A 26,012-nucleotide genomic window follows, 5' to 3' on the forward strand; every position below is an offset into this window, starting at 1 on the left:
CATCTGAACAGGGCAATGGGTGAGAATAAATATGTGCAGCAAAAGCATGATTACAGCGTCGGTTGTCCTATTTAAGAAAATGATTCCCTAATACTGTTAGATAGGCACAGCTTAAAATGAATACTGAATTATTAATGCATGTTTCTCTGATAGTCTTCTCATTTATTTATTTATTTTATTTTATTTTACAGCGCTGCAGCTGAAACGTCCGGCCATGAATTTCACACACAGCCCCGTCAGATAATCTTTTGTCATTTGAAAACTGAGACTGTAAGTTATATCATGTAAATCTGCTGTAGTGGTACTTATTGCTGTACACAATGAATCATTTATAAAGGTCTTATCTACAACATTAATGCACAAACTAGAGCTAAAACATTTAGTTGATTAATCAGTCAAACAACAAAAAAATGAAGCTACAATTAACTTCATAATTAACTGTTTATTTAATTTTACAAGAAAAGTTTCTGAAATGTACCAGTTTGTTGATTTTCTGTGTTTTATATCATTATAAATGAAATATATTTGTATTTTTTGACTGCTGGTTTGACAAAAAAGTAATTTCAAGACGTCACTGGGCTCTTATAAATTGTGATGGGAATTTTTCAGACTTTAATAATGTTTTAATTTTTCATAGATTGATTAATCCGAAGATTAACTAACAGAATAATGAGTAAGGAAATTATCTCATGCTTTAATTATTGTGGATTGATAAATTTATCAATTTGCTGGTTAAAATGGGAAATTCATTGATTGTTAGTTACTTATTTTCTCATTTAATCACTGACATACATGTTAAAAAAAGCCTCAGATATTATGTACAATATGTAAAATATTTAAAACCACATTGAATCTGTTTTACACAGAACTCCCAAAATAGCAAAAGCATTTACTGCCTATCCTATTTTTCTGCTGAAATTCAGTGTATGGTTATAGGTTTTATTTTCAGCCACTAGGTGGCAGACTTGCTCCAATATCTTTTCTTAAAATCTTGAGATGTGTTTGATCAGACATAGAAACCACAGAAATGAACAGCAACATGCAACGCAGTAAAGGAAAAAAAACTATTTATTTGAAATAAAATTAGATTTACATGGACACAGTCGCTCAGGTTGTTATCGTTGCCCTTGTAGATCCATGTTACAAAATCCTCCTTCAAAACATTCTTTAAAAAAAGAACAAGTAAAAGCTAAACCCAGAACTCTACAATCCACCGACTAGAGTCTAGCACAATAAACTCTCGGTCCCTTTAAAAAAACAACAAAATGAATTAGAATTACAAACAGCAGCAGCAGTAATGTGTGAAAACAATGAAGTCAAACTGCAGCTGAGTTTCAGACTGACTGGAATTAATGATCCAGTGTGTTAAATTTAGTGGCATCTGGCAGAGAAGCTGCAGAACTGAAACTTTATGTGTTGGGTTGGTATCTGAGTTTTTGAGGTAACAAAAGTGATTCTAATTTTCAGGTGATTATACAAGAATAAAAAAGTAGTTATGACAGTTTTAAAATAATAATTCTGCAATTAAATGCCCCTAAATCCAACCTGCTGGACCTTTTGGACTGTGCGCACAACAGTGTACTTTTTTCAATGTAGTGATTCAACAAAAAACTATGCTCACTTTCACCAGCTGTAGTTAAATAGAGCATGAGCCGAATAACCTGGAAAAATAACAAGTAAACTGACAACCAGACTGACTATGATAAAGCTTAGTGTGTGTAAACCACGGCGTTTCCTCTTTGTGAAGTTTAGATCATTAAAAAAATCCAGAAATTACAAGACCACAAGACTGAAAAGGTGTCCGTGAACACTGCGCGGATTACAGTTCTTGCAGTGAGATTTTTTTTATGACATCAAATTTATTGATGTCAACCACAGACATATTTGGGCTAAAGTGTTTGCTGTTTACCCTTTCTGATAATAAAATCACATTAGCACTGCTGCCTATAAAACAATTTGTTCAGAGCAATGCGTGCCACTTGCTCTGTTAGTTTGGCCTCAATCCAAACATGTTAAAAAACTAAAATTATCTTTGATACAGTTTATCTGTTTCATCTGTAGTCTAATCGAACCATCTTGAGTTAATATGTTGCATCATAAACAAGATGCGCCAATTATTACGGGATTGTTGTCAAGCAGCAGGTCAAGATTTTGAAGAATTTTTGACTTTTAAACATTATCAGGATTCTATAGGACATGGTTAAAATCTAAAGTTATTTTTACGGGTTTAATAGTACGTGGGGCTGTAAATGAGAGCGATAAAAGCTGTGCGTGTGACTCTCCAGTGACTGTTAGGTTAGATTCAAACTGTTTTTGGTTGCTGTAATTGTTTTTCCTGTTCATACTTTTTGTGACGAGACCTCGTCCAGCCCTCAAAGTTTAATCACAGTTAATGTGAGGCTTCAGCAGTCTGAAATAGACAAATTAAGTGAAAAAAGTTGTGTTTTTTGTACTGAAATTACTCTTTTTCTTAATGTGCTTCCACTGCAGCTCTGCATGTAAACACAGACTGAAATGGGTAATAAATAGACTTGATTTTTCTATGTCAGACGACGAAAACCTCATATTAATTAAAGCTGAACTTGAGCGTTTTAGACTGGATTTTACTTTTCTTCACAAGGAAGGTACATCTTGACAGTCAGCATGGACAGTAGGATCAGTTACAGCAAGAAAAACCTTAAATCAAAGTACTTACATGTAAAATGTGAATCTATTCTTTAATTTGAACGTATATTTCTGTCATAATTTGCACAAGTTCCCCACAACATGACTATATTTCAGAGCAATCACACTAAACTTAAAATGAACATTTCTGAAATCACATTTTATATCACACAACAATAAAACCTTTAGCTCTTTATATGAATCAACCCTAAGATGCTTTTGTGAACTTGAGCACCCTCTGCTGTTCCCAAAAAGCCAATCATCATTCATCCATGGGGCAATAACAGTGCCAATATCTAGTTTACCTGAGTGTAAATGAAGAGTCACACTTTAAAATTAAACAGTTTTTAAAAACTGAAAAGTTAGACCCATAACATGATACAGACTGACTCACACTGTGAAGACTGCATTTAATGAGCAGATTATTTATGTATCTTTACGTGACTGAATGTGTCTTTGGCAGATGACAACTCCATTTCTCCGGCTTTATGACGTGGTGCCGTTCAACTGTCTAACTAATGCACCTCCACCTCATGAGTCTCCTCTGAGGCGTCCAGAGACAGCAAGGACAAGGTCTCCTGCTCCGTACATTTACTTTCAGACAACCCAGGCGTGCAGCTGCTCTCTAAGACGCTAATGTCACTATTTTCAGTCAAATCTCCACCGGTGACAGTCGAGTGAAGCTCCAGAGATTTGCTAAAGTCACTGATGTCGCTTATGTACTGCAGGTCCTCGTCCTCCTGGGCGGATATGTCCTCTTTCACCTCAAGGCATCCATTCATGTGCAGGTCCAAAATGTTTCTACTGGGGCTCTCCTCCTCAGGAGACGTCTTCATGTAGCCGTCTGCAGCCAGGACAGAGTCCTCGGCCTCGTCACAAATGCTTTCTTCATCGCTGACCTTGACGATGCTCTCATTGGAAGATGAGTGGCTGTCCTCGTCGCTGTCATCTTTGGTCCCGACCTGATCCGCCTCCTGTTTAACTTGGTCCATTTGTTCAACAATGCCATCGTCACAGCTTTCCGCCTCTGGAACACTGCTCATGTTGTGAGTTTCTTCGTGGATTTCTGACTCGAGCGGCTTCTCGTCTTTACTCTCAGATTCGTCACTTTTTGCGTTGTCTGACTCTTTTTGTCCGTCTGAGCTCTTTGCTTCCTCAGGACAGCTGACGTCTTCGACGTGATCCGCAGAGCTACCAACGTCCTTGAGACCGTTAACGTGATTTCCTAAAACTTGCTTCTCCGAGCAGACGACCTCCAGAACTTCCTCCTGAGATCCGGCTTCGCTTTCTGTTCCCTGTTCCCTAAAGTCACGGTCCGTAGAATCTAAAATGAGTGCAGAATTTGCAGATGTTTCTGGCTCAATGTCGACCATTTCTATTTTTGCCTCCTCAGGACTTTCCTTCTGATCAGCCTTTGTGTCTGAATGAGGAACAGTCTTTTCTTCTGTATCTATCGTCACAATGCTCTCCTCGTTTGAGCTCTCCACCTTGTTCTCCTCAAAGTCAGCCCCCATGGGCGAGTGCACCTCCACCGGAGTCTGTATCTGACAGCAGCTCCTCTGCTGGGTTTCTGCACCAAGGCTCAGACTCTCAGGGACGTTCTGGCTTTCACCCAGAAAAAAGGTCGCCCCTGTCGCGCCGCAGTCCTCGACAACAGCTTCTAGATGGTTGTCCTTCTGGAGGACCTTTACTGAGGATTTCTCTTTGTGCTGAAAGTCATCTGTGTCTTTATCACAGAGCTCCAGCAAACCTTCCAGAGGGTCAGGGTCAGCGCAGGACAAGAGCTCGGGGCGGAAGGTCTCTCTGGGTTGCTGGCAAGGTTGATGAGGGGCTGGGCTGTGGAGTGGGAAAGAAAAACATTCAGTTTAATGTAAAACAAAACAGGAACTGACATTTTAGGAAATCTGCTTAGTCATGTTCTTGCAGGGTGAAATGAGAAGATCGATACCAGACTGTAAAAAGGGGGAAACCACTAGCCTGACTAACAAAATCCACCTGTCAGCGTCCCTAAAGCCCCTCTTTAATCTGTACAAACATGTACATTTACAGAGAAGTTGTGGTTTTACTGGGGATTAGGTGTTGGACTTTTTCTTGGCCAGGCAGCTGGTAGTGAGCAGATTTTGTTTACTTTGTTCAGACAGATAGGCTGTTTTCCCTCGTTTCCTTTCTTTATACTAAAATAAACTAACTGGCTTCATATTTATCGTACAGATATGAGAGAGGTATCAATATTCTGTCAAGCTCTCAGACACCTGTTACAAGTATTTAAACTTAAAAAACAAAGAAAGAAACAAGAGAAAAAGGCAACTTGACAAGAAATGTCCTGCAAATTGAAAAAATGTATAGATTTAAAAAAAATGTAACGCTAAGGAAAATGTCTAGAAAACTCAGTTATATGTTGTAAAGTATGTTACAAAATTCTATTTTTTTCAAGAACTTTTTTCAGTCATTTTCTTGTTATTTCTTATTGTTTCCTGTAAGTTTTCATGTACTTTTTTTTTCTTATTTCTTACACATTTTTGGACAATTTCTTATCAGGAAGTTTCAAAGGGTTAATTCAAAACATTAAAAAAATAACCCCCATATGAGGGTCTAAAGACCTTAATTACATATGTTAAACCTACATTAAGCAATCTTTTCTATATTAACACTGAATATAATGAATGTGTAATATGACAAATTTAAAATTAAAGTTTCACTGCAGTAATAGTAGGACATTTACTACACAAATAACTTCAAAAAACAGGCAGGATACTGCAAAGTTAAAAGGTTATTTCCACATTACATTAATAGTTCAGATCTTTCATACCTCTCCATGGACTCATAAGAAACGGTCAAACTCGGCTCCTTGATGGAGTCGTCCTCCTGAGCCTGAGCGAGGCCTCGATTTGACGAGGCGTAGGTGAGAATGGCCTCCGTCACGGTGTAGGGAGTGTGGCCCTGCACGCAGTCCTGGATGTGACCGACTGGCAGCTGAGTCTGCAGGAAGAGGTGGAGCTGGCTGTCTGACAGACACACCGTCATGTTCACCACGCTGCCACCGCCAAAGGTATTGTTATCACTCACGGTAGTTAACATTAGGAATTACAAAATTGTATTTTTACAACAGATTTTTTTTTTTTAAATAAAAGAACCAACCTGTCTAAAAAGGCCTGAAGTCCTTTCCTTCTCCTCTCCAGGAAGTCCTCATTGGTGAAGGAGAAGAAGGATTTTCCAGGGAGGTCTGGGACTGGCCTGCAAGCAAGAAAACAAGCAACCACGACTGAAGATATTTGCTTAAATTAATTTGATCCAGAAATGCCACGTAAGTAAACCCAAAAAAGGAAGATAATATGTAGACAAATGTGTCAATATTGGTTTTTCGGGGCTGATACTGATTATTAGAACTTAATGAGACCGATAACTGATATTTGGAACTGATATGCATTTACAATAACAATGAAAATATTTGTCAAATTCTAGAATTTGGAATAACAAACTCCAACACTTAACTTTGTTTAATGTTCTTGGCAAATGTTTAATCAATACTGAAACTTTCAACATCATCAACAACAAGTTCCTCGCCATTTTTAATCTATAAATTTAGTGAAAATTCAAATTAAAATTGAATAAATAAAAATAGCTCCCTGAGGTTCCCCGGTGCTGGCTGAGTGTAATACGCACACTTTTTCATTAATTAATTTTATTTGTGATCATTAAAATAAAACACAGATGCAGATAAATCGGCAAAATGCCAAATATCGGCTCCGATAATCGACCAGGCTGACAATCTGTCAACTGCTAATCAATGTCTCTCTCTTTAACGATCATCACGAGAGAACAGGAAAGATTTTAGAAAAGGACTGGCTGCTGACTGCACAGAAACTTACACCAAACCAGCGTTCTTCTGAAGTTTCTTCTTGAGCCATTCAAACTCACTGTAGCGCCGACGCACGCAGGACGTCTTCGCCGTGAAGGCTTTACTGTTGGTCTGGAAAGTAAGAAAAAAAAAAACAATACTAGATTTGTATAGTCCTTTTCTAACTTGACAGCCTAAACCTGCTAAAGGGCCCCTCTGTATTCCTCATTTATCTGATAGCTGATAAGGAAGCTATAAAACTTTAATAGTTCACTTGGTTGCTGACAGGAAGTGAACAGGAGCCAAAGCTGTTCCCCTAGCAACCAAATTAGAGCTGTAATAATAAATGTATTATTTGCTTAGTTGTCAGCCATGAAATTTATTGCCGACTAATTTGATAATTAACTGGTCTGAGCAATGTAAGTGGAAAAAAAACTGATTGCAGCTCGTTAAATGCTGAGATATATCTTTGAGTTTTGGACAAACAGGATAACTGAAGATGTCAGCTCGGGCTGTGAAATAACACTGATCAGCATTTTTCACCGTTTTCTGACATTTTATAGACTTGACATTTCATTGATCAGTCAAAAAACTGTTAGTTGCAGCTCTAAACAGAATAACAATGAAAGGATCTATTCAGAGCCAAAATATGACGGCATGCAAAATCCTATTAAAGGGTAAGTCTGGCAAAAGTTAATGTTTTACCTTTTGTCAATAGATCACAACAAAAAAAAAAAGACCAAAACCAGCAGTGAATGTATCTGTAACAACTATTGTGTGTCTATCGCAGCCTTTTTTATCTTCTTCCTCTTTGTCATAGAACGCCTGTGTTTTTCAAAAACTAAAAAAAAAAACCCACATTAAGCCATACTGTCGCGCTGAACGACATGTTCCTTCATTACCATGAACGCACACACTCAAGTGTTTTTAGATTACGTCCCAAATTTATCATCCTGCTGCTATAAAAACTCACTAGAGCACCAAATGTGGATTCATCCGCCCCTGAAAATACTTCCCCAAAAAAAGCACTATTGCCTCATGTTTGTCTGATAGGAAATTGCTGAGCCTTTTATTAAAAATCAAACTAAGCATTCTTAAACAGATTCGGTAGAAACCAGTTGGCTTTGTGCTTGGTTTTGGTCTTTTCTGACAAAAAAATAAAAAATAAAAATTCAATAACACCATCCATTACCTTTCATTTTAAAATGTATTAGATTGATTTTTGTGACTGTAATGACTCAACTGCTGCTGATGTTTTTGGCAGAACTAAAAATGATCACGTCAGATTTGTTCCAGTAACGTGACAAAGTCAACTGATGTCTGCATCAGACGCTCCCTCCTGACGGCTCGTAATCAATTATAAGCAGTGTTCGCAGTTCTCGTGTCATTTAAACAAATTCCTTCAGAGGTTAAAAGTCCTCAGAAACATCAAAACATCACGTGTTCACGATGCATCCCCTTTAAATCAATTCATTTAAAGCCACGGTGCACAGAGTGAGTAAGAAAGAATACCTTCAACACACTGGATAGCTTCACTCAGGCATAATACTGGAGCTGCATCAGTCGATTATTTGATCAACAGAAAATAAACGGGCAACCGTTCTGATAATCAGATAACTGCTTTAGTAACGTTTAAAGCAAAAAAACACCAAATATCCAGCCTCTCAAATAACAGGGTCACTGCGGAAGGCTTAAATTAATTAATCAATCTAAAAAATAAGGCTTTAAAGTATTATTTTTCTACAGTGCATTGTTAAATCTCAAAATAATAGTTAAAAAAAGGAAAAATTCACAGAATACCACTTGCATTGCTGTCACCAAAAAGTCATGTTTTATATTAAAGTAAATATTTAGGCAAAAATTTTCCCTAACCCTAAGTATTTGGTGTCAGCTTTTTTTTTTCTTCTTCTTCATTTTATCCCCCAAATTTTGGTTTTAATGAATTCAGTCTTAAATGTCATTCTGAGTGGTATCGAAAAAGTCTTAAATTCTACTTGCTGCACCTGTAGGAACCCTGAATAAGTGCTTGAACTGAATAAGTTTGGGTTTTAGACTGTTGGTTGGGCAAACCAGGAAGATGTACTTTTGGGTTAGATTGTAAAAAGCATTTTTTAACTCATTTTACAAACAGAGCAATTTATCACTTTAAGAAAATAATTTGCAGAATGAACTGCAAATAATATAATTAATGGTTAGAGCCCTGCTGTGCTGTTAAGACTGATTACACATGTTTAGGACTCTTTTTAAAATATTCTCCACAAATATCTGCCCAAGTGTGAGGCTGAAAATGTCAGCTGTAGTCCATCCACACGAGTCGTTAAAATGTTAGTTTTCTGTGTGTTTTGGTTTTTCATCAACATGCAAACTTGGGTCACTGAAAACTGACCTTTTGTAAAATTACATCTGGGGTGAAGATTTTCATAAAGTCTGTCTCAGTGTTGACGTTTAGATGAGAGCACAGAGTTTTTTGGGGTTTTGACATCAGCCTTTATTTCCTTTGTGATGTGTCACAAATGAGGCAGCATGTCATGCAATGGTGGACGTGGCCAAAAATGGTTCTGCATCTAACCTTAATAACAGGACTGTTTTCATGTTTACACGACTGTACAGTCTTGCATAACACTGAGGAACAGAGGAGTCAGAACTCTCTGCGGAGGCCATTGCTCTAGGTTGCCGTGAGATAATAGCTTTTTTTAGGCTTGCTTTTGCAGGCATGTTTTTGTGTTTTTGCAGGATTTTTAAGTAAAACTCGTGTGAACAGGAAACATCATTTTTAAAAAATACTAACTTCTGTATGGACTGACAAGAGCTGAAATTGTTAAATGCAGTGCATGTTTAGCGATTTGCAGCAAATGCAGTGTTTTTCTAAGAATCTGGGGAGCTGATTTATCTAAAAAAGCCACCTTTTTGAACTTTCTAGCACATTTTTGGGGTTCCAATTTACCTGTGCAAAAAAAGCTAAACAAAAAAAACCCAATATCATATCAGTGACAGACAATATGATGTAAAATCATGTGAGATCACGTGATTTTAGCCAATTTCATGAGTCAACACCCTCACAGGACGTCCGTGAGCCTTACTGCTGACACAGCATTCCTCAACACAGGCCGCTGCCCAGACAACAACATCAACTCCTGTCCAAACAAAATGTAAAGAATCCACGCTGCTGCAAACACACAAACACAGAGGTTTCCAGACGGACTTAGGTTAGGATAAAACTGAAAATGGTCAAGAAAGTGTTTCAGGGAATCCTCCAAAAAAAGATTTTTGTTGTATGAGACAAGTCTAATAAAAGAGTAATATTTGACCACCAGCAGCTCTTTAACTGTTGAGGAAGTATCATCAAGTAGTTCTATTTTAAAGTGAGGCTGATTTATTTATGCTGCACTTTTAAGATAAAAATGCTACTCTTCAATCTGTTTTAAAAACTTATATTCCCATGCAAGACTAATTGGAAGCCAAAAACGATGTTTGTCAATTAATTTAATGATTATTTTCCAGAAATAATTTCAGAAAATAGTAAAAACAAAAATAGCCCAACATATCTTATAATGTCTTTTTTGTCGAACCCACAGTCGAAAATTTAAAAATATTAAATTTACAATTAAATAAAACAAAAAAAGGAAATCTTTACATGGGGGAAGCTGAAACAACACAATGTGTGATGTTTCTGCTTGAAAAATTGACTCAAATTGACTGTAATGTAAGCGTTAATACTCACATGTAGGAATATTTTATAATCCACATAGGAATTCCACGAGCCTTCGTTTTGCATGCGGGGATCTTGGACCCGCACTGCAACAAACTCCTAAAAAAGACACAAAGAGAGACCCCCTTTTTTTAAAAGTTTAGTTAAAACCTGCTGTTTGCGTGTCCTGTTGCCTCATGGTTTAAACCAACAGATAGAGATCAGTACAGTAGATAACCGTGCAGGCACGACACACGATCCTCAACAAGTTCCTCAGCTGCTCTTAAACACATCAATGGATGTATTGCTCTTTGACATTTAAGTGAAAGTTAAAAATAGGGAGTTTCACATTAGAAATGACTGTTTTCGTTTAATGTAGACAAAGAGCGAGTGGAGGGTTAACTTACATCGTCTTCTTGATTGCTGATCATCCTACCGAGCGCTGCACTGCAAAGACAGGAGAAATCAATGAGGAGGGGATTTAAAAGATCAAACCGTGCATGTCTCCTGTAGTGTTGTCATGAGCTGATGACTCATCCTCCAAATGAGAAGCTGGTCAGCGAAAATCCACTGAGTCACTCTCGCAGGCTTTATCTTTACCGTTCAGGAGTTTGAGCTGAGCATTCAGATGCTTAGGGTTAAAGGCAGAGTAACCTCCGTCCTGTGCTTCCAGTAGCTTGTTGAGTCTCTTAAATGGTTTGTAAAATTCTCCATCAGCAACAAACAACCAAGATACTTAACAGCTGGTAGATCAAGATTCTTTTAAACTAATATTAGTCACCCATCATACGCCCGATGGAAAGAAATAAAACATACCAGTAACCAGGAGTGGCCCACCAGTGAGGACTGCTCAGCTGGGGCTGCAACTAACAATTTTTTTCATTTTCGAGTGATCTGTTGACTGTTTTTCTGATTAATCAATTAGTTGTTCACTTTAAAATGTCAGAAAATAAGTGAAGATAATCCTTTATTTGTAATTAAAGCAGCAAAGGGATAGTGTAAAATGATGTCCTATGCCAATTAGTGCTTAAACAACTTATTTTCATTACAGTGTTCTTCAGACTGGCTTTGTGATTAATCAATTATTTGTTAACTATAAAATGTCCAAAATAATGTCTCAAAATTGCCTTTTGGTTTGACTAAATAAATATATTTGCAATAATATAAAAATCATTAAGAACCAGCATTTGTCAAATAGGGCTGAAACAATTTTTATTTTTTTTATTATTGAGTAATTAACTATTCAATTAATCAATGTTGTTTAATATAACATGTCTAAAAATAGAAAAACCAAAATTACTTTTCGTTCGTCTTGTCACACATATTACATCCAAAATCCTCACATTTGAGAACTTACACTCAGAGGATTTTTCGCTTTTTCCTTAATAACATATAAATAACAATTGATGCTTACATAATCCACCAAATAAACCGACCTGGACTTAAATGTTGATCATCAATGACACAAAAACTAACTTCCATCACCACTTTCACTAACTTCCCTGCCACTGTTACACGTTGTTACCAGTTAGTCTCCATCAAAACAAAATGTTCTCGCTGTGCTGGGTGTGTTCCGGTTTAGTTTCTGAAGTCCTGGATTTGTTTACATTTCAGAAATAACCGTCAGAATCGATTTAACAGCTTGTGATTAATATAAATTACCCAGCTTTCTCTTACGGCGTAATGAAACTCAAAGTAATATAATAGAAATGAAAATAGAGATCGTACTTTAAATTGTCCCGGTTAACGTTATCTTCATGTCACGTACGAACAACAAACGTCTTTCCGAACAGTAACATTATAATGTCACTTGTAAACAATGTAGCTAACTTACAGGCAACAGCAGCTCGATGCTAATCGCGGTCGATACTTACTTTCATAAGCAGATATTTCGGTCGCTATGGTAACGTCAGTGTCCAGCCGGCCGCGGTTCTTCTGGTCGATGTTCCTGTTTTATTCAGGAACAAAAATCCTCAAATTAAGAGGCGTGCTGCTGTTTTACGAAAAGCTCTTTTCTCCATTTCGCAAGTCACAATCAACACAAGCGCGAGGCGTCGACCGCTGCGACGTCACGCTGTGACGTAATGCTTCCGGTGCGTTATTTTTTTTCCACCCGTTTAGCGCTAAGTCCCGCCTTACTGAGCTGTGATTGGTCGTCTACACCGACTGGAGCCGTTCATTGGCTTAGAGAATCATGGTCTACGATGTTCAGAAACAACCTTTTATTTTATTTTTTATTTTTATTTCATAACATTTTATTGAATTAACAGTTCCCTTTCTTTTATAACATTTTATTTATTTTATTTTGCATTTAATCTTGTAACATTTTATTGAATTTTGCTTTTTATTTCATATTTTACTGTATAAGATTTTTAGTTATTTTATAAGATTTTATTTCAGTTTTTGATTTTATGTTATTTACACTGCATAAAAAATACAAATGTTCCAATCGATTTTTGTACAAATCAATCATACATCTTGTTGTTGCATTTCACTTCATACATATCTTCTTATTACAAAACATGAAACGCTAAAAATTGTGAAGTGCATACATTAATCTAAAATAGTTTTAGCCTTTTTAAAAAAAAAAAAAAAAAAATCTAGTACAGCTTTAAAACATCGTTTAAGATTGAGTGTAATGTGTTAATTGTATAAATAAATAAATTATTATGAATTCAAATAATTTTTTTGTGTATGACTTTTTAATTTATAAGCAAATTTCGTCTGTAAATGTTTGGATTTATTTTGTGTATATTTTTAAAAATGTTTTTATTTTAATATTATTATTATTGTTATTTATTATTAATAATGATAATCGTCAATAGTGTCACTCGTGTCGTTGGCGGAAATTAAGGAAAATAGTCAGGTGTATTAGCCAATCACAGCACAGCAAGGGCGGGACTTGGCGCAAAGCGGGTGGGAAAAATGCGCTGTTACGTCAGCGTGAGTTTGATAACGAGTATGAGGCGCATACTCAGTGTGAATTTCTTATTGAAGTGGCAGATCGGTTTATTTGCCAGGAATCCCCCGGTTCATGCCTCTGTGACAGCAGGTCAACACCGCGTGTGCGCGCTGAATCTCTGCAGGAAGTCATCGAGTGAGCGAGCAAACATGGACCTGAGTGACATGAGGAAGAAATACAAAGGAGATGAGGAGGTGAGTGCAAGCCAGAGGGCTGTGTGAGGAGGAAAAGCACTGAGTGATATAACTGTACTACTGTCCTGTGAAGGTAACTGCGAGGTTAAAATGATATCAGTGCAATGACAGGTGTGCAAATACTGCAGCGTGCACTGTTTTTAATCTAACCTGGTGGCTCTGAATTCAGCACGAGATAAAGCACGAATCTTGGTTTTAATGCTCAACATATGTGTCAGACCTTGAATTTGACTTTTGGCCTGTACAACCTTTATTTAAAAAAAACCCCAAAACGATCACAGAGGAGTCATTTAAAGATACTGAAGCTGGTTGGTGCAGTCATTTAAGGCTTGCATGAGGTTTATGTAAGAATATCATGGTGTGAGCAGCAGGGGCGTCTCCAGGTTTTCAGGGAATTGGGGGCTTAAAGTGGACTTCTGATTGGGGTCCTTGGTGATTCTGGTACCTTATTTACCCTGAAAAATTAAAAATTATGTTGTGCTAACAACTGTAGTCACTGTCGGATAGAAAACTTGAAAATTAGCAAACTTGTTCATTTCTGTTGTCATTTTTAGCCGTAACCGTGGAATTAAAAAGTATATAGTCAAAAATCTCGGCGAAAAACATATTTTATCCACCTAAAAAAATCAATCTTCTCTGCATTACCTGTTTGCTCTATATTGTATTTATTTTACCTTTTTTTGGGTGATTTTTAAAGAATACTTCAATCCCAAGGGCCCATCCAAAAAATAAAATCACACCTGTAGAAATGTAAAAACAGAAATTATCGTTGGATTTTCACATTTCACACAGTCCTTAAACACGTAACAGTGGACAAACACCTCATGTATTTTTCCTGAGTCACTTAGGAAGGTTAAAGGAAAAAACTGTAGTTTTGGGGAGGATTAAAAAAAACAGTCACACCTGTCCTCTTTGATAAATTAAGAACAGTCCCTAAGGCCTATTATTGCTTTTGAAAAAAATTATATCCCAGGCCTAACGAGGCCACTGGTCCGGTTCCAGTGTTGGAGCTGATATTTAGATCCTTCACTTGTGTAAAAATACAAAAGGTGAAAACACTGCGGAAAAAAACTCCACCACAAGTAAAAGTCCTGCATTCAGACCCAAACATACATGTAGTGTATCAGCAAAATGTACTTTTTGTGCAGTAAAATGTTTCCTGTTAACGTTTAACCATTATATCTAATGTTTTACGTAATATTACTGCTGCATTATTGTGCATGTTTTCACATTTTTCTCAGAGTATTCACATATGATTGATTATTTTGTTGACAGTGCTTTGAGGAGAGTCAGCTCGCATCTCTGGACCCGATCAAACAGTTTGGAAACTGGTTCGATCAGGCAACAAAGTGCCCTGAAATCGGAGAGGCAAATGCAATGTGCATCGCCACTGCAACCAAGTAAGCAGCACGGGCTGTTGAAATGAAATGTTTTTTTGTTTTTTTGTTTTTTTTCACTAATGATAACCTGGTGTGTGTCTGTCTGTGCAGAGATGGACATCCGTCTGCTCGTATGGTCCTCCTGAAGGGTTACAGCCACGAAGGTTTCCGGTTTTTTACCAACTATGAGAGCAGAAAAGGTTCTGAGCTGGTGAGTGACTGTTTCTGTGACTGTCATACAGCGACTTTTCAGGCTCTCTGTGACCTTAAAGTGGTGACTGTAGATAGATAGAGATGATTTATTAATACTTTACAGGAAATAATATTTGTTACAGCAGTTCTTTCCTAACATAAAAGCACGTCTGTAATTATCCACAGAAAAAAAACCTTAAAAATAAATTACTACACTATATATAATAATAAAAATGTTTTTAAAAATTACTACACTATGCTATATAAATACTAAATAACAATATTAATAAAAATTAAATAAAAATAAATTACTACACTATGCTATTTAAATACTAAAAAAATAAATATAAATTAAAAATAAGTTATTACACTGCTGTATAAATACTAGAAAAATAAAAAATAAGTTACTACATTATCTGAAATGAATACTAAAATATAAAAATATCCAATAATAATAATAAATACTAATTAAAAACAGTGGTTATTTAACAGAAGTCTAATGGCAGCTGGCAGTCTTTCTGTAGCGTTCAGATTATTCTCTGATTTTGTAGTGCATCAGTTTTAAATGTCATAAAATTAAAAGATTGCTTTATTTCTATTCATATCTTCTTTCGTATTGTTTGGATACATTTTTCAAATATATGTATTGCATTAATTATTGATAATGTTATGACCTCATGTGTTAGTGCTTTTGCAGGTCAAGTTTTTCCTTTATGTATTAATGTCTCATTTTTGTCCACAGGAGAGTAATCCATATGCATGTCTGGTTTTCTACTGGGAACCTCTCAACAGACAGGTCAGCATCTTTCATGTGCTCATCAAATCCTGTCTAATGTTTATTAGATTTTCCCACAAAAATATGTTCATTATTATTCATTCTGATATGCAGATTCGTATTGAGGGCGCCGTGGAGCGAATCCCCTTCCAGAGCTCCTGTGATTATTTCCACTCACGGCCAAAAAGCAGCCAGATCGGCGCTGTCGTGAGCCGACAAAGCACTCTGGTTCCCAACAGAGACGTAAGAATCAAACCTTTACTGCATTATGTAGATGAATACTTAAAAACTGAAGGCTCAATCTTTAATGTGTCTTTTGTTTTAGTATTTAAGGCAGAAAAATGCAGAACTGGAGGAGAAATACAAAGACACAGAGGTGCCAATGCCTGACTACTGGTGAGCTTTACTTTTTATTCTTTACATTAAATCAACCTCCAGAAATGTGAAAATATTGAAAACTTTGGTACATTTTTATTGCAAGATTCAATATGTCTTCTTAAAGCAAAAGACAAGTTTTGCCTTTTTTGTCTCTTGTCTGTAATTTTTTTGTGGTGTTTCATTGGGTTTTTTGTGTTTTTTTGGGGTCATTTTGTGTGTGTTTTTTTGGCTCTTGGCACTTGTTTTATATCACTTTGAGGTTATTTTGTGTCACTTGGTTGCTGTTTTGTATCACTTAAAGATACTTTTGTGTCTTTTTTGGTTATTTTGTGTTTTTTGGATGTTGTTTTGTGTCACTTTTAAGTTATTTTGTATCTTTTTTTGGTATTTAGTGGTCTTGGTCGATGTTTTCTGTCAGTTTGAGGATATTTTGTATCTCTTGGTAGTTGTTTTTTATCACTAAAGATTATTTTGTGTCTTTTTTGGTTATTTTTGAGTTTTTTTGGTTGTTTTGTATCACTTTGAAGTCATACTGTGTCTTTTTTGCTTCTTTTATATCTCTTTGCATTTCATTGTTGTCTTTTTCTGTCTCTTCTTGGTCATTTTGAGTTTACTCCTGGGTGATGCCTGTTAATTTTAGTGACATTTTTAAGGTGAAGACCTGAACTCCATTTCATGATCAGGAATAAGCGTGGCACAAATCTCATCTAACTCTGAGCAAGAAAACTAATCCGTCTCCAGAAGAGCTTTCGTTAATATTCCTCACTGTTCTTCGTTATCAGGGGCGGCTACATTGTGAAGCCTTTCCACATCGAGTTCTGGCAGGGTCAAACCAACAGACTGCACGACCGCATCGTCTTCACCAGGCCGAAGGACGGAGAGTCTGAGCTGGGGGAGTTTCAGCACGCCGCAGAGGGGGGCTGGGTGTACCAGCGACTGTCCCCGTGAGAAGCACCTCAACTGACTGTCGCTTTCAGGAACTCATCTCTAGATCTCTAGGTACTGACAAAAACCACTGATGTGGACTCAGCAGCTGCTGCCGTGTGTAGGATTTATCAGCAAGCCAAACGTTGTCGTGTCGTCTTTTTGTTCTCGATGTTAGAACACATTTTTCAGTGTTGACTGTGAGATATGACCCGACTGCACTGTACAGCTTTACATCCTGCGGGCATTATGAAACCAAAAGACGGCGTGAGGGTTAAAGAGAGCAAACTCCAGCTGGTTGTGTCCAACAATGATTGACGATGGTTATTCAACAGAGTTAACCTTTAGGACGCGGAGACGGTGTCCTGTGTCTTAAAAAGCTCAATCTGTGCACTAACGGTCCACTTCAACAGTTTACTCATTGAAGAAACTTTGTGGTCTGTTTTCAGTGTTGAAATAGTTGGTAACACTTGATTTTATAGGTCTGTAATTTCACAAGTTCCAAGAAATTTTATCACAAAGTAATTTACAGGGCAACCTCGTTATCGGTCTGATGATTTAGGATGTATCTAATATCCAGTATTTTAGGGGTTGCAGGGCCGCAAAGTGATTTCTAGGACAAGACTTCCTTTTTCATGCTCTGATTATTGTTTACAGTTTAATTAGCAACTTGAGACGCATCCAGACACCAGTTTGGCTAATCTCCGTAAGCAGAAATCCGCATATAAATGCAGATAGATAATTAAAAAAACGAAATCAGGTTCCAAGGATACATTTCGGTCAGTGTTTTTGCCTTTTTTACTCTCCACATAGACTGTTTTATAATAAACTGACCACCAGGTGTCTTTATTCTCTATTATTTGTTCTTGGAAAGTGCTAAATTAGTTTCTGTAAAACTGACATTAGACAAAATTCACATTGCTGTGGAAGAACCCGAGTCGCCGAGCTCGTACTTAAGATTGTTGAGGTGATGTTAATACTTTGAAACCTGGATCGACATCAGTTTTTTTGCATTTAGATGCCTCTTACAAGCCGTTTAACCCTTTTAAATTTGAGTAATTGCATTGATTTCTTTCAGAAATGTGGAGTGAAACGCAGTGAACACCTTGGCAAGAAATGTCACACAAATTGCAAGAAATTAGTAGTATGTGACAAGAAAATGACCTGAAAATTAATTTTAAAAACATGTAATTGTTACAAAAAAATGGGAAAAATTACAAGAACACTATCTTTCTTATTTTTATTATATATTTCTAATTCTGTAACAGATTTTTTTTTCTCAGCACATTTTCACGTCCTTCTCTTTTTTGTTTGTTTTTTTATATTATGTTTTTTTTCCAGTAAAGATTTTTTAACAATTTTTTTTCAAATTTTTGGGCATTTGTTTTGTTTTTGTTTTTTTTGTGCTTGTTCCCTTGTCCCAATGTTTATGAGCATAGTTAAATGAAGGTCCTCAGGTTTCAGAGGGTTAACACTTGATTTAAATCAATTAATTGGAAGTGTATTGAATGACTGTCTCAATTTTCCTTAATAATAATTACTAGATTAAAAACAAGATATATATCTACGTCTTTCTCGGGAATCAAAGCGAACCATCAGAGCCATAAAATACCGTGTTACTTAATTATTGTGGGTTAAATTCATCGTGGATTGACTGTAGCAGTGCTGGGTCTAACTGCCTTTTAACGAGATTAAAAGAGCTCCAAATTTGAATTGTGCCAACTATGATGTGTTTTACGTCTTGTACTATGAGATTGTTGTTAATTGTTTACTTTTGACTTGAATTAACGGTGAAATTAGAGCCAGAAATAAAGTTTATTTTGTAACTGAGGACTATGTGCGTGTTTGGCCAGCAGATGTCAGCAGCAGCAAACTTTCAAACATCAAATATTCACAAAACTGAATAACTTATAGACTCAAAAGACAAACTAAATATTAAAAACTACCAGCTGCTGAGTAGTGGATTTGTCTTGAGTGATTAGTGTGTGAGGTGATGTAAGGAATTATAAAATGCAGAAGCTGCGTATCAAGTGTCGGTGTCTGCTTTCTGTTGCCATGTCAACAAAACCGGCACACACAGGCTCAGGTGAAAAAACAGACTCGTCTCTGTCACCTGAAACCGAGATTAACACGCTAAGTCGCTTAAATCATTCATGTACACGTCCCGATGGTTGTGACATGCCTTCCTGCACAAATACAACACACTCTTTTTATATCAACTCTTCTTACATTTATTAAAAACTTTTTTTTTGCTTTAGGATTCCAGAGAAGAAAACATAAACAGCATTTTGTTAATTTATTTGCGTCCACAAGATATCAAAATCAAGTTTCTACACTATAAAATCTGACAAGTTAAAGCCACTTAAAATAATCTTGGAGACCGATTGTCCTAAAAAAGAAAAGTAAATACAACTCTTAATCTTATTTTATGTTTACTTCTTATCAAATAATTAAGTTTACTTAAAATTCAGCTGTATAACTTACATTTGTGAAGTTGTAGCAACTTAAGAATGACAAGTAAAATGACCTTGTTCAGTTTAATTGTTAATTACTTCAGTAAACCAAGTTAGTCTGACTTAATTTTTTGCTTATAGATAATTTACAATTTATAATTTATGATTGTTTATAGTGATGATAATAATATCACAGAAAATCTGGTTTACTGAATTTGATAAAACTCAAAAAGGTTAGTTTAATAAGTTGTTGTTTTTAAGTTGCAACAATTTCACAAAATTAATTAAATATAATTCAGTTTTGTGTAAACTTAACAGAGATGAAGTAAAGTAAATTACGATTAATAGTCATATTTACCAACATTTTTCAGGCAATCGGTTTCCTAGATTTTTTTTAAAGTAAATTAAATTTGTCAGTCTTTATAGTTCATTAGCTTTGGTCATAAAAACATATTAAAAATTGACAGTGCTTTGTTGCACTGCATGTTTCTTTTTGTGTATCAATTTGTTTAACACATAAAAAAGAAGTATAATTAAAAAAAAAAAAAATCTACATCCATAACAATAAAAATAAAAATTTACAGTAATGTTCATTCATCAGGATGTTTGCACGAGGTTCGGCAGAGGGCGGAGATAAATAACAGAGAGAAAACGAGACATAATAAAAATGTCTCCAGTTTGTTTAATGGTTTGCTGATACCAGTTTGTGTGTTTAACTGGGAGTCCATTGATTCCAGTATCAGGGTGGGTGTGGTCGTCTGCTGCACATGCAGAGCCACATGGTTGTGTTTATTTTCATTTAAGCTTTTACAATTATGACACGTGTGATCGAGTATGTTTGGTGCTATTTGTCAGGTTTCTTTTTATGGTTCTCGTCACTGAGGTTGTGCTCTGAGAACAGATTCGGGTTCTCGGACAGCGAGGCGCGAACCTTCTTCTTCTCCTTGAAGCGTCCGGAGTGGGACACCTTGACGTGGCGGCCCTTGGTGGCAGATTTGTCCACGATCTTCTCCAGCCTGGCACTGAACTGGCTGTCCATGCTGTGGTCCGCAGGGGGGCTGCTGGTCGAGTGGTCTTTGTTTCCCGTGTTGCTGCCATACTCAGCCGGGATCTCGTACAGGACTTTGGATTCAGATTTCTTCTTGCGGGAGAAGGTCAGCTTCCACCAGCTTGGTTCGGCCATGGCACCAACGGAGACTGGAGGACAGACCTGAGGGACACAGAGCACATACTGATCACTGTGGACAACACAACTTTATTATCGACAATGATAATATTTTTAACTTTGAGAAGGTTCAGGTCACGTCCCCCTTAAATATTTAGAGCCATGGTCTGAGACAGTGGGCCCCTTGGACACAGATAAGGAAAGACCACCTTGTCTTCAAGTCTAAGGGGCGAGACATGAAGACTGCCTCTTTTTATTGCTTTGCGTGTCTAAGTAGTCATAATGCATTTTGCTTATGTTTTGCATCTCCTTCTGCTCGATTTTGTGGCTCCTTGTCGTTGTTTTGTATCTTTTTGCGATGAATTTATGTCTCCTTGTAGTTTTGCATCTCCTTCTGGTTGTTTTGTGTCTCTTTGGGCTGATTTTGTGTCTCCTTGTGGTCATTGTGTCTTTTTGAGATAATTTTATGTTTCCATGTGGTAGTTTTGCATCTCTGCCTGGTCATTTTGTGTCTCTTTGTAGTCGTTTTGTGTCTCTGACATAAATTTATGTCTCCTTTTGGTAGTTTTGTGTGTCAGGACGGGACTCACTTTATTAATCCCCAAGGAGGAAAAAAACATGCAGCATGTAAACAAAAACACAGACAGATTTTTCTGGCATTTGTTTGACATCATTTTCTTTCTCTTTTTCTTTTAAAAAGATTTTCTAGTAACTTTTTACAAACTTCTTGTTCATTTTTGACCATTTCTTGTGAAGTTGCTTGTTGCCTCCCCACGTTTTAGAAAGAAACCAAGCCAATTTGCTCAGGTTTGAAAGGGTTAAAGTAGCAGATATAAGTAGCATAACATTGCACTTAAGTAGGCCTGCAGTACAAACTTTGGCTTTAAATCATTTCATGATTTGATGTGCAAAATTAAACATGTTTTTAAGGTGATGTCTGGTTATTGATCTGCAGGTCGCCCTCACTAAAGAACAGCTGTATCAGACAGAAACGGCGGCTGTTCATCGTCTCTGTGAGTAATATGTGTAACCAAACGGGGCGGAGGACACCTGACACTCTGCACTCAGCTGATAAATTAATGAGAAACTGAAGAGTATCCTCTGTCCCTCCACCATGTGATCTGATATGAAGTCAGAGGAAAAGACGGATGAGGAAGCAGGCTGCTGTCTTTAATCTGAAGCAGGAGCTCAGAAACACGTTATATAATGGCGACGTGAAGCAGAATCTGTGATCAGCATCACAGAGCGACCTCTGGATTATCTATCACTTCACTGGAAGTCACATTTATTGATTTATGCAGGCACACAGTTTCCTGACAGTCATATTTCTAAAATAACTTCCTCATGATGTTTTTTTAATCATAAACAGGTTTATGACACGCTGTAAAAATGTCATATAAACAGGCCTTCTTAATTCAAGGTCTGCTCACTTCAAGAGCTCTTATCCAAATCTTATTGTCCTCATGAGCAGGTGCAGCAAAAATGCCAAAAATATGAGAAGCTGCTGCTTTTCTTTGTCTCATATTGTCAATTTAATATTTTTGAAACGGTTTGGATTGTTGTTATGACATTTGATGAAGTCAGCTCGCACTTTAGGATATTGCAACAGGCAGTTTTCTATTATATACCGAATGATGAATCAAAAAGTGGGAGAAGAATTGCAAGATCAATAACTAAAACTATAACTATAACTATAACTATTGTCTCTCTCCACCCTGGATGTTTCTTTGTCAGTATCTCTACTCTGCAGATGTCTATCAGAGGCAAAAAGAAAATTCCCCAATTTTAATATACCAGAAAATTGCCGGAAAATAAGCAAATAAATAAATAAAATAAAATAAAATAAAGAGAGAGCGGGTGAGAGAGACTGATCTCAAGAAAGTGCTTGAATAAAATACAATTTATTTGTTTGTAAAATTATTTTAAATAAGAATTATGAATATAGTTTTATATTTTCCTGGACTTTTTCCTCTATTTTTTGATTAATCTCCCCACTTCTAACTTTCAATTCATTTTCTTGTTAACTATTACAATTTTTTTTTTCAATTTGCAGGACATTTAGCACTTAGCAAGTTGCTGGTTGCCTTTTTTCCCATGTTTTCAGAAGAAATCAAACCAATTTTATTCCACAGGTTAAAATGTTTGTGAAAGGCGTCTGAATGCAGCACAACAAAAATGGTTTAAAGGGTTAAAAAAATCTTCTTTTATCCTTATTTTTTTCCAAATCTTGTTTTTTTTATAACCAAATTATTTCAGCTACATTTGAGACAGGGATACACTTTGAACTGTAAATACAATATAAAGAGTATTGGAGTGAAAATGCAGCTTCTAAACCACATTTTATGAGTGTCAGAAACGCTTTATGAGGCCTGACAGGAAGCAAAGAAGCACTCTAACCCTCCTTTGGTGTGGTCATTTTATCATGTGGCACCTATGCAAATACACAGTGTGTGCCCTTTGCAGAGACACTCATCTGACTCTTATCTGCACCGTGTGATGTTTGGGCACCTGGCACGAACGAGGCCAGGTTCAGGAGAGACAGCGAGTAGGAAACAACTGATTTAATATTGTGATAGAGTCAGAATAGAAACAAGGAGGGACGTTTTATTACATAAGAGCTGTTGTGCTTCATTATTCTGGGAACTGGTGTTACTTTTTTGGCCTTGTTTCTCTTAATTGCACGTGTTTCAGAGCTGTTTACAGACGCTCAGGTGACAGGTAGTGTTTTCTGGCTGAATTTGGCAACATGGACGAAAAGACAGGTTTTTCTGAAACAAATGTTTGCAGAGCGTTTGCATCGCATTGTTGACTTTTTGTCGAACAGTTTCTGCAGAACAGGCAGCACTTTCACACTGTGCTAAGTTTGAGAACATAGCGGTACAACATGCACACATATTTCTTTTTTTTCGCATGTTTGACTTAGATGTGACCTTTGAGACAAAAAGCCCTGTTGACTCAAAGGAGGCCCTCCATAGTTCTCTTTAATAAGTCACCGTGTTTTCTGTTCTGTGTGGGTGAGCCGCTCTGCTCAGAGATCACAGCAGGAAGGGAATAGTTCGGAAATCACTAACCAGCTGCAAAGCCTTTCAATAGCACAATGTTTGAGCTGCAGAGAGCGAGAGGAGGCTCCAAGGGCACCGAGGACTGAGCTGCCCTCATAATTGAGCCGAAGGTTCATTAGATTCTCAGGTTTCCTCCCCGGTGCCAGCGTCGCTGTTGACCCGTGACAGCAAAGTTTAATGAGTTGATGAAGGTTTTTTTTTTTCTTGATGTTTTATTTTAATCATTTGAAATGTGGAAAAAAATGCTTGATTTCTGTCTAAAACATGGGAAGAAAAAGTGACCCAAAAATGAGCAAGAAATTAATTTTAAAAAATAAAATGAAATATTAAAAAAGTAAAAATAAAATAAAATGATAATAATAATAATAACAATAATAATAATAAAAATAATAATAAAAACAAAAGAAAAGACCTAGAGAAAAAAATACTTAAAAGCTATAATAATTCTCTAAAATTATAAATAAAAAATGTTTTTTCTTGGCATTTTTCCTTAGTTTTTCTTTTTAAATTATTTTCTAAATCTACTTATTTCTTTTTCCCCATTTTTTTTTAAGGAAAAACAAACAATTTAGCCCAATTAGTTTAAAGGTTTAAGCACATGTAAACAATGTCCCAATGCAGCACAAGAAAAGTGATGTCAATCCACTGTATTGTTTTAACAAATACAGTAAATGCAATCATTAAAAACCACAATTTTAGTAAATACATATTATCTCTGTGTTGTTGTTGACATTATAACTTAGTTTTGGACTCGAGACTCAAAGTTTAGGACTAAAAACTTGACTTGAGACTTGAGAGCAAAGACTTGAGGCTTATTTGCAAAACAATGAGTCGGTCCCTCCTCGGTTATATCACCTTCACGACGTAGCTTGTAGCAAGAATTAAAAAAGATATCTTCGTACAAAACAGTGTCACAACATCAAACATCACACAAACGACATCTGTTAAAAAATACCACATCTAAAACATAAAGCTATCGTTTATTTATATGATTTCTTACACCCTGTTTTCTAATATGTTACAAAGAAAAACATTAACATCCAAAAGACGTCCACACTGTAAAAATACACTATTTGCTTTATTTAAATTTTAAAAAAGCTGTGTCCAGGCTGCCTTAAAATTTTGAGTTGACTGAATCTGAGACGACGAGTTGAGGACACTAGTTTTCTCAAACTTACAATTTTAAGGCAGCCTGGACACTGACTTTTTAAAGTTTAAACAAACTTTTAATTTTACAGTGAACCACAGAGTATTTTCTTTTTTTTTTTAAATCAATCAGTAGATTTTTTTCCTGTTTCTGTTAAACATCCATAAACCATTATGATAGGTGCATATTTATTTATTTGGATATTGTCCTTATCTTCCTGATTTAAACATGAGTGATCCTATTGTTTTGCTTCAGTGTAAAGCTGTTATAAATAATGTAATAAAAAATTCATAAATTATCTAAAATTGACCAAGATGACATATTAAATGACTTGTTTGACAAATGTTCCAAATCCCCAAACATATTAAAGTAACTATAATTTAGGATGAGGAAAACCAACAAATTGTCTCATTTGACAACTGGGAACAAATATTTTTGCTTAAAAACGATTTGTTTTAGGCGTCATTGTTGCAGAATAATCAATTAAAAACACGAAGTTGTAAAAACACAAGGAACAATGGAACAATGGACGAGGAACATTGATTTTCTGATCACGTGTCGTCCTATGCCTATCACAGATAATGACCGTATTAGAGAATTTTCTAAAAATCATACTTATACTTTTAACTTTTCCTGGATGTAAACTGAAACAAATGTGCAGTATATAAAACCAGCTGCATTTTAGAGACATAAAGTATATTTAAAATGTGTTTTCTTACCTTTTTGATGACGAGTTTGAAGGATTTTCTCTCAGATGTGAAAATGTCTCACCGCCATGCTTACAAACTCTTCACCTTCTCTGTTTTTAATTCTTCTTCTCAGGTGATCGTGCACAGGTGCAGCATCTCTCTCCCTCTGCAGCTCTCTCTCTCTCTCTCTGTGCTCTCCACTCGAGCACACACCCTCCTCAAACACACACACACACACACACACACACACACACCTAAAGCCTGCCCCTGCTAAGTGCAAGAGTGAGTAAATGTTGCAACCATGTGATTTAGTGAGGCCTCTCCTCGGGCCAACCCAGTCCACATCGAGATTACAGGCATCAGAGTGAACTTGAGAGGTGAGCTCGAGCTCTCCAAACTGCAGATAAATTCCCTTTATCAGCCTCTCTCTAAAACCCCATCCCTGCCTTAATGTGGAATTTGGACGCAGAATAAAGCTTGAGTTTTCTCGTGCCTCGTTACA

At 36.4% G+C, this 26,012-nt stretch overlaps 4 protein-coding genes across 6 annotated transcripts in view; 2 read left to right on the plus strand and 2 right to left on the minus strand.

The window, feature by feature from the left end:
- skap1 (src kinase associated phosphoprotein 1) overlaps positions 1-574 on the plus strand; it is a 46,519-nt gene extending 45,945 nt beyond the window's left edge. For all 3 annotated transcript variants that reach the window (XM_042508681.2, XM_042508682.2, XM_088070516.1), the window contains exon 13: positions 192-574. The gene's annotated coding sequence lies outside the window, so the exon portion shown is untranslated. The remainder of the gene's footprint in view (positions 1-191) is intronic.
- Positions 575-1,050: 476 nt separating this feature from the next.
- snx11 (sorting nexin 11) lies at positions 1,051-12,277 on the minus strand. The gene is made up of 7 exons (XM_042508680.2): positions 12,065-12,277; positions 10,598-10,637; positions 10,224-10,310; positions 6,534-6,634; positions 5,803-5,898; positions 5,474-5,698; positions 1,051-4,500 (listed from the first exon to the last, which is right to left on the minus strand). Exons 2-7 carry the CDS (start codon positions 10,619-10,621, stop codon positions 3,180-3,182), a joined length of 1,854 nt encoding a protein of 617 aa, XP_042364614.2. The 5' UTR covers positions 10,622-10,637; positions 12,065-12,277; the 3' UTR covers positions 1,051-3,179.
- An 838-nt stretch (positions 12,278-13,115) lies between these two features.
- Positions 13,116-18,824, plus strand: pnpo (pyridoxamine 5'-phosphate oxidase). The gene is made up of 7 exons (XM_042508508.2): positions 13,116-13,346; positions 14,622-14,746; positions 14,837-14,936; positions 15,660-15,713; positions 15,807-15,935; positions 16,018-16,088; positions 16,853-18,824. Exons 1-7 carry the CDS (start codon positions 13,116-13,118, stop codon positions 17,016-17,018), a joined length of 876 nt encoding a protein of 291 aa, XP_042364442.2. The 3' UTR covers positions 17,019-18,824.
- Positions 18,825-19,201: 377 nt separating this feature from the next.
- Positions 19,202-25,905, minus strand: prr15lb (proline rich 15 like b). The gene is made up of 2 exons (XM_042508519.2): positions 25,541-25,905; positions 19,202-20,657 (listed from the first exon to the last, which is right to left on the minus strand). The coding sequence occupies exon 2, from the start codon at positions 20,628-20,630 to the stop codon at positions 20,292-20,294; it is 339 nt and encodes a 112-aa protein (XP_042364453.1). The 5' UTR covers positions 20,631-20,657; positions 25,541-25,905; the 3' UTR covers positions 19,202-20,291.
- Positions 25,906-26,012: the final 107 nt, after the last annotated feature.

The sequence above is a fragment of the Plectropomus leopardus genome, chromosome 19, assembly GCF_026936395.1.
Source record: "Plectropomus leopardus strain MGB_pleo_1.0 chromosome 19, ASM2693639v1, whole genome shotgun sequence".
Lineage (NCBI taxonomy): Eukaryota > Metazoa > Chordata > Actinopteri > Perciformes > Serranidae > Plectropomus > Plectropomus leopardus.